Here is a 9,376-nt window from a genome sequence, read left to right as displayed (position 1 = left end):
ACAGAATGCTAGAAACTCTTCTGCGAGCTTTGTGCCCGGACAGATGGTGACTTCTGTAAGTCATCGGGCTGCAGGTTTGCAAACCGTAAAGGAAATGCAATGTGGCCAGGAGCACTTCATACTGCCTGGAAAATGACTCACATTCTTACAGAAAGAGAGGGTTATTTAGGACATATTTACGGCAGATTTGCCACATTTCGGCCAGCACAAGCCTTCCTCGCATACTTCTCACCTTCTCAGGATCCTAGGGTTGGATCGAAGTAGGACTGAAGTTGCTACTGTTTTGCTTGTTTTTGCCTGCAGTGGTTGTAGAAAATCGCCGGAGTGGTTTCATTCAGTCTAGAAATGTCCTTACAGACGCACGTTATGGCGGAATGACCTACACGGAGATACCTCCATACTTTAGAGGGCGTTCCCTTAGGTAGGTTTTACAATAGCCTAATGGTAAGCCATCATCAGAGAACGACCTATCATTTAACTCAAACTTGTGTTACATTTTTTAGACATTTATCTTTCTTTTCACTTTATTAAAAATCAAACTTGGCAATCTTGCGGGTTTTTTTATTGACTGGCTGTTTGACAATGAAATTGAGAACCAGCTCAAAGAAAAGTGGTCTGGGTTATTTTGCATTCAAGAAAAAACGGAAGTGTGAATTTGGACTTAGATGAAAGGAGGATCTTGACAATTTTGGCAGGACCATTGAACATGGATGGGTTTGTCCCTTACTCTTTCCCCCTACGGGCAGACAATGGAAACAAGGGTTGGGCACATCGAATTCCAACGTCTCCAATCCCTCTACGGGAGAAGTTAACCTTAAAATGGCAAAGCCCCCACTAGGTATAGACACCTATTTAACAGGCCAATAAAACTTAACTAATATAAAGGGATTAAAAAAAACAAATATCATTTTTGACATTCATTTCAATAGGATAATAGAGGAAAAAAAAAGTTTGCTAGTGTAGTTTGTAAATTAACTCACAATACCGTAACTAAGAAGAGCATATAAGTCAGAAACACAGACTATGTCTCCCAGCATGTTTCACTGATTCATTTGTGTCATCAGATGATGGGACCTTGGTGTGAATGTCTCATCCCCTGATGATGCTGAGGAATCGGTGAAACCTGCTGGGTGCGGTTACATATGCTGCATGTCTGATACTTGTTACATATCCATACTTTGTCTATCAGTCGTGTACTGAGGGCATTCCGCGACGCTATGGCCTAATACACAGGGTTAAGCAGTTTATATGCTATTCAGACTGCCGTTACAAACACTGGCAAACATCGGGATTTTTTAAAATCTATTACCCCACTGAAAAGTATATACGTGTAAATAATGTTTTTTTTTAATAAATTAGATTAAGAGGAAAGTTTTATTTGCCTGTTAAGAGAGGGATCTATGGCTTGTGGGGCTTTCCCCGGTTAGGGTTAACTTTATGCTATATAAATGATACCCTTCCTGGGTCATTTTGTCTCTAAAAGTGAAATTTAGATGCTCAACTTAAGCAAGATGGAAACCACAGTAAGGCCCGTGGAACTGGTGATATCATCTGTACACTAAAATAACAAGGCAGCAGCGGAAACCTCATATGGATAGAGAAACTGGCCTGCAAATCCCATTTCCTCTGATTATGTAGGAACGTGCTGCCTGATCCAACACCAGTCTGAGTGTTGAAACTTTCAGAAAATTAAAAAAAATATATAAGACTGTGACCCTAATAATCTGATTATACATTGAAGCTACGGTAAATATTTTATTATTTTTCCCTATGCCCTCAGTGTTCAGTGTAAAGGACTGAAGATGGCATTTTCTTTATATCAATACTTTACCTTCAGCCTCAACATAGCGTGTAAATCACCATCACTTCAAAGCCATATAATCCAATTGTTTAGGAGAGGTGTCATCCCTAACTATGCACCTCACCAAGTCTGGGACAAAGAACCAGTTTATCATCTCAGTGAAAGGGAATCTGTCAGCAGGCTTTTGCAATGTAATCTGAGAGCAGCATGAGATTCCGATTGCAGCTATGAGTCACTTATTGGGCTGCTTGCTGTAGTTTTGATAGAATCCCTGTTTATTCTGCTGTAGATGTAGCAGTGTTCAGAATGCTGAGCTGTCAATAACCCCGACCACACCACTGATTGGCAGCTTCCTGTGTACACTGTGTGCATAGGCAGAAAGCTGCCATTCAGTAGTGTGGGCTGGACTGCTTGGCATGGGAAACCTAGTCCTCTAGTGATAATATCCTGCTCATAAAACACCGATTGTATTGAAACTACAGGAAGCTATAGAGCAAGTGACACATCACTGGATTCAGGGTTTATGTCCCAAAATCATGCTGTTCTTACATTAAATACCAAAAACCTGCTGACAGATTCTCTTTAAAGGGGTTGTCCAACTAGAACAAAAAAAAAAAACAAAACTTTATTTTTCCCAAAGGTGCTCTGATTTTAATATATGAGAGCCAGTACAAGGTGTAGCAGCTCTATCACCTTCAGTGGCCCATAACTAGTGAAGTCCCTTCCATGCCTGTGTATCAGCCGCACAATGGCACAACATTTACGTAGAAAAGAATTCCAAATAATTTATTGAACATCTTCCGCCATATATCAGGGCACAATAACGTGGTGGTGGACCAAGTGATGTGAAGAAAGTTTTCAAAACGCTCCGTAAGTATCAATCCTGGAAAGAAAAAAGGATATAAATCAAAAGAATAACACCAATACGCTATGTTAGTCTATACTAAGTGTTATAAAGTCACTGTACAGAACTTTGTGGGTTTCTCCAATAATATCCAAACCAATTCATTGACTATTCCAGTTGGAGTCATAAAACATACCTTTTATTAATGCATTTAAAAGTTTCAAAATCCCAAAACCATGTGCTAAAAAAGAATGAAAATGATTTATTTCAGCATATACAGTGGGGCAAAAAAGTATTTAGTCAGTCAGCAATAGTGCAAGTTCCACCACTTAAAAAGATGAGAGGCGTCTGTAATTTACATCATAGGTAGACCTCAACTATGGGAGACAAACTGAGAAAAAAAAATCCAGAAAATCACATTGTCTGTTTTTTTTTCATTTTATTTTCCATATTATGGTGGAAAATAAGTATTTGGTCAGAAACAAAATTTCATCTCAATACTTTGTGATATATCCATTGTTGGCAATGACAGAGGTCAAACGTTTTCTGTAAGTCTTCACAAGGTTGCCACACACTGTTGTTGGTATGTTGGCCCATTCCTCCATGCAGATCTTCTCTAGAGCAGTGATGTTTTTGGCTTTTCGCTTGGCAACACGGACTTTCAACTCCCTCCAAAGGTTTTCTATAGGGTTGAGATCTGGAGACTGGCTAGGCCACTCCAGGACCTTGAAATGCTTCTTACGAAGCCACTCCTTCGTTGCCCTGGCGGTGTGCTTTGGATCATTGTCATGTTGAAAGACCCAGCCACGTTTCATCTTCAATGCCCTTGCTGATGGAAGGAGGTTTGCACTCAAAATCTCACGATACATGGCCCCATGTACCCGGATCAGTCGTCCTGGCCCCTTTGCAGAGAAACAGCCCCAAAGCATGATGTTTCCACCACCATGCTTTACAGTAGGTATGGTGTTTGATGGATGCAACTCAGTATTCTTTTTCCTCCAAACACGACAAGTTGTGTTTCTACCAAACAGTTCCAGTTTGGTTTCATCAGACCATAGGACATTCTCCCAAAACTCCTCTGGATCATCCAAATGCTCTCTAGCAAACTTCAGACGGGCCCGGACATTTACAGGCTTAAGCAGTGGGACACGTCTGGCACTGCAGGATCTGAGTCCATGGTGGCGTAGTGTGTTACTTATGGTAGGCCTTGTTACTTTGGTCCCAGCTCTCTGCAGTTCATTCACTAGGTCCCCCCGCGTGGTTCTGGGATTTTTGCTCACCGTTCTTGTGATCATTCTGACCCCACGGGGTGGGATTTTGCGTGGAGCACCAGATCGAGGGAGATTATCAGTGGTCTTGTATGTCTTCCATTTTCTAATTATTGCTCCCACAGTTGATTTCTTCACTCCAAGCTGGTTGGCTATTGCAGATTCAGTCTTCCCAGCCTGGTGCAGGGCTACAATTTTGTTTCTGGTGTCCTTTGACAGCTCTTTGGTCTTCACCATAGTGGAGTTTGGAGTCAGACTGTTTGAGGGTGTGCACAGGTGTCTTTTTATACTGATAACAAGTTTAAACAGGTGCCATTACTACAGGTAATGAGTGGAGGAAAGAGGAGACTCTTAAAGAAGTTACAGGTCTGTGAGAGCCAGAAATCTTGATTGCTTGTTTCTGACCAAATACTTATTTTCCACCATAATATGCAAATAAAATGAAAAAAAAAAAACAGACAATGTGATTTTCTGGATTTTTTTTTCTCAGTTTGTCTCCCATAGTTGAGGTCTACCTATGATGTAAATTACAGACGCCTCTCATCTTTTTAAGTGGTGGAACTTGCACTATTGCTGACTGACTAAATACTTTTTTGCCCCACTGTATATAGGTAATATTACTAAACATTAGATATTACCCTAATTGAGGTTGCTATTTGCATAATGACATGTCCTGATTTATGATATTAAAATAATCAGGACTATAAAAAGGCAGGATTCCTTATAATATATGCAGTGTTCATGTCTAATGCTGTTCTCCATTTAAAGGTATGTTCACACATTGCGTTTTTGCTGCTTTTTTAATGCAGATTTTAAACTGCATGTAACGAATGGAAGCAGAGATGGTGAAGTTCACATTCATTTTTATTTTTTAAGTGGAACCTCGGGACCACGGTCCGGGGGGGTCCGAAGGGGGCGTGACTAGTGAGCCCCGGGTACACGTAGTAAAGCCCCTCAGGCAGGGCCAGAATGGAATACCGGAGGACACAGGTGCTACCTCCAGTTAGACCCCGAACACCTGGCAGCTGTCCCAGCGGGACCAAAAGGGATAACAGTAGTTAAAGTTTAGTCCGTAATGAGCTGGGTCCTGGATCCGGGTAGATGGTAAGGAGTCGGTTCCAGTGACCTTCACACAGTCCTTAGATATGGATAGCTGTTAGCGGAACAGGATGGCTTAGGCCCAGATGGTTACAGATATAACCAGGAAGCGCAGGATACTGCTATGCTGTGGAGACAGAGAGCGTTAGACAATGCACAGAGACTGCAGATGCAGCACAGACAGGTTCACATGCGAACCGGCTGCCACAATGATAGATACTCATTGCTGCAGCGCTCTCCCTATGGAGGAGAGGCCAGAAATAGCAGCCAGTGCACTGCCATTGGTTAATTGCACTTTTTGAATAATGCACGCTGCCCCTTTAAGAAGGCAAGAGAGCGGGCGGGCGTGCCCTAATAGCCTTAGCTACAGATCTCCTCACAGGACGCCAGGAGGAGGAGGCAGGAGGGAGGACAGAACGCTGAGCAGCAGCATGAGGTCCAGAGGAGGCCGGCTGCTGCCTATGTGAGGCTCGAGGTGAGTGCCCAGAACGGAGAGCAGCGGCAGGCCTGGACGCAGCGCCAGGACGGGGACCAGGTGTAACAGTGGCAGACCTGGGTGCCGCGCCAGGACAGGGACCGGGTGTAACACTGCGTTTTACAGTACCAGCAAAAGCTATGAGTTTTCAGGAATCTCCTGCACACCTTGTTTTTTTTTTTCACTGACTGATTTCTAAAACTGCTTTGTTTTTTGCAAACTGCAGCATGTCACTTTGTTCAGCGGTTTTGTCAGTGTATTTGCAGCATTTTTTCACCCACAGGAAACAACGGGTAAGTGCAAAAATCGCAGGTATCGGCTTTTGCTGCTTTTTTGGTGCTAAAACCTAAGAAAGTTAAATCAGACTTTTTTCGGGGCAACTAAACTTTTTGAACATGAAACAAAAACACAGTAATAAAAATGCAGCAAAACCGGCTTTTTGTAAGGAGCTTCTTTACTACTGAGAGCAGGTTTTGCCTGTGGAAAAAAAACGCAGCAAAAACGCAACATGGGAACATGGCCTTATAAAGGAAATAATCCTAAGTGTATAACATATTCTAATTGTTTTTAATAATATTAGTTTTACTAAAAGATCCCGATACATGGTATCAGAGTGGTGTCATGCTTAGGGGCTTATAGATAGAAACCATCACTATGATAACTTTATTGTTCACGAACATGTGACCTATATGTGATGTCATGTAATGTCCTTGTGGCATATATATGTGAACCTCATACTCTCAATGATTATTATTGGTGGATGTTCATCTACACTTTTATCTTGATGATCCCTGTTGGTGAATACACTATATCGGACGGCGTCTTACATTCCCCCCCCCTTTTTTATTTGCAGGCACATATACAATGGAGGAGTTGATTGGTTGTATCTACTGTAAATAACCTGAATACCCGGACGGAACGGCGACACCCATCGGACCCGGACCGCCCCTGGGTGAGTATAATCTAACTTGTTTTTCTTCTCTTTCAGGTTACATTGGGGGCTTATCTACAGCATTACAGAATGCTGTAGATAAGCCCCTGATGGCGGTGGCCACAGCTTATAGTCGAAAAAATAGGTGACAGATTCGCTTTAAGATCATAAATCAGGACATGTCATTACACATTTAGAACCTCAATTGGAGTAATATCTAAGGTTTATTAATATTAGTATTTATTATTATGTGTTGAGAGAAATTTTTTTTTTTTTATATATTTTTATTTTTTTTTTTATTTTATTTATTATGTGTTGAGAGAAAAATTTTTTTGCACATTGTTTTAGGATTTTGAGACTTCTAAATGCAATAATAATAGTTATATTTTATATAACATTACTTCAATTGGAACAGTCAGTATATACTAAGTGTTATGTTACTAAGCAGGTATGGTCATTAATTGCAGAATATTACCTATATGTCCTAATTTGACACATGACCTTTGAGGCCTCAACTCTTGTTCGTACTCAATAGGCAATCCCTGCATGTGTTGCGCCTGTCGATCAGTATTGCCCAGAGACTCCAGTACAAAACCCTAACCATGACATACAAAGCCATCCACAACCTGAGTCCTCCATACATCTGTGACCTCGTCTCCCGGTACTTTCCTGCACGCAACCTCCGATCCTCACAAGATCTCCTTCTCTACTCCCCTCTTATCTCCTCTTCCCACAATCGCATACAAGATTTCTCCCGTCCATCCCCCCTACTCTGGAACTCTCTACCACAACATATCAGACTCTCACCTACCATCAAAACCTTCAAAAAGAGCCTGAAGACCCACCTCTTCCGACAAGCCTACAACCTGCAGTAAGCACCGATCCACCAAACCGCTGCACGACCAGCTCTACCCTCGCCTACTGTATTATCACCCATCCCTTGTAGATTGTGAGCCCTCACGGGCAGGGTCCTCTCTCCTCCTGTACCAGTTATGATTTGTATTGTTCAACATTATTGTACTTGTTTTTATGTATACCCCTCGCTACATGTAAAGCGCCATGGAATAAATGGTGCTATAACAATAAATAATAATAATAATAATAATAATGAAACATGGAGCCGCGGGGACTCTAACATATCATTTGAGCACGTAGGAGACACTCGGTTAGCACCGGAGCATGCTCAGAAAAGACCTTATCCCAGCACGCTCGCTCATCACTAGTTAGTAAGCCAGCCTAACCAAACAAGACTCACTTCAGCTTCCTCCTCTCAGACTTTAGGGGCGCCATTCTGGATAAAATAATCTGACATTTCTTTCAGGGCTCTGTAGCGATGGGAAATACTGTTCTTCACTTCTTTTGGAAGCTCCGCATACCTGTACAGGAAGATTTATAATGGCAGGTGAACCGTAGTATGAAAGCTGGTATCTGAGATATCACACGTGTTATTACACCTCCACAGCATTGTAGAGGAAAGGATTCTGGGAACAGAGAAATCTGGTGCAATCAAATGAAGTAAAGAAAAAAAAATAGTAAGAAAAGGAATCTGTCAGCAAGTTTTTGCCATTTAATTGGACAGCGGCATGATGTAGGGGCAGACACCCTGATTCCAGCTATGCATTCCTTAGTTTACTGGGTGCAGCAGTTGTGATACAATCCCTGTTTTCTCTGCATCAGATCTAGCAGAGCTCTGAATGCTGAGCTCTGTATAACCCCGCCCACACCACTGATTGGCTGCTCTCTGTGTACATTGTATAATAACCACAAGCTACTAATCAGTGCTGGGGAAGGGTTTGGACCAGGAGGCACAAGACACCTAGTCCTCTAGTTATAATCTCCGGCTGATAAAACACTGATTTTATTGAAACAGCAACACAGCCACATTCCTGGAATCAGGGTCTCTGCCCCTACGGAATCAGGGTCTCTGCCCCTACGTTATGCTGCTCTCGGATTACATAGCAAAACATGCTGACGGATTCCCTTTAAAAATGAAAGTCCAAAGTGGAATAAAGCACTAATATTTAAAAAGAATGAACAAAGCATCTAGTCATTAATTCCTGTCACGTGCATTTCCGTCATATTGTAAATCATACAAGTAATGGGTTGATGAACACTAAATTGTCCAATTATGTGAAAAACCTTCCTATAAAAGGCAGTAATCAACTTTTGGGAAGGGAACAAATGAACCTTGGGCACCATTATAAGATCTACCCTGCATGTGTAGGAGTAGGAGCTAGAATTGGTCATCCGAACCGATGTGCACCTGGGTCATCGGCCGAATCAACAATCCATGTCCACGGACGAAAGCCCTGAGACCGCTGCTTACATGGCGATATCCGCGGCTCTCCTCATGATTAGCAGACTTGGCAGGACGTCATCACGGCGACATGGCGCACGCCATACCCCGCCAGACCGACTAATCAAAAGAAGAGCCATGGATGTGGTCATGTCAGAGGTGGTCTTCAGGCCTCCCGTCCAGCGGCAACAGATTACATGGCTGATGGATCGGGCTCTGTGAATCGATTGGCACCAATTCTATTAGATGCCAGGCCACACCTGGCACTTCCACGTACAAGTGAAAGTTTGGTTCAGTGAAAAGTATCTAGAGAGATATTTGCTGATGTTTGAGCCTCTTTTACACCTGGAGATTTTGGTCAATGTCAATGTCAATTCACAAGTGTGAACAGGCCTCATCCTGGGAGCCTGCAAGACGAGTAATAAGAGTGCCATCTTGTGGCCATGCTACATACTGCACTCAGCACTGTATAACCAGACACATTACTAGGCCAAACCATGCTTAAAGGGGGAATCTGCTTACAACATATCAAATATCCACCTATAGCTATAAATCAGTGGGGGGTCCAACTACAGAGACCCCAAGCGATTACCAGAAGAGGGCACTTTTGTCGCGTCTGAATGGATTGGTTCAATGGTCAAACAACTTTGTCAGTCCCATGAA

The 9,376-nt window shown here is 42.5% G+C and overlaps 1 protein-coding gene across 2 annotated transcripts in view; it reads right to left on the bottom strand.

Moving 5' to 3' along the window:
• Positions 1-2,566: 2,566 nt before the first annotated feature.
• Positions 2,567-9,376, bottom strand: part of ITPA (inosine triphosphatase) — a 32,706-nt gene continuing 25,896 nt past the window's right edge. Inside the window, exons 8-9 of one of the 2 annotated variants that reach the window (XM_073571533.1) lie at positions 7,673-7,793; positions 2,567-2,684 (exon numbers count right to left, since the gene is read on the bottom strand). In XM_073571533.1, coding sequence (XP_073427634.1) covers positions 7,688-7,793 — 106 coding nt within the window. In that variant the 3' untranslated portion in view covers positions 2,567-2,684; positions 7,673-7,687. Of the gene's footprint in view, positions 2,685-4,759; positions 5,139-7,672; positions 7,794-9,376 lie in introns of those variants that run through there. The other variant, XM_073571534.1, reaches the window with a different exon arrangement.

The sequence above is a fragment of the Dendrobates tinctorius genome, unplaced genomic scaffold, assembly GCF_039654945.1.
Source record: "Dendrobates tinctorius isolate UK_male_01 unplaced genomic scaffold, ASM3965494v1 ptg000029l, whole genome shotgun sequence".
NCBI lineage: Eukaryota > Metazoa > Chordata > Amphibia > Anura > Dendrobatidae > Dendrobates > Dendrobates tinctorius.
The sequence above is the reverse complement of the archived record's forward strand: the minus strand, read 5'-3'. Positions and strand labels throughout refer to the sequence as shown.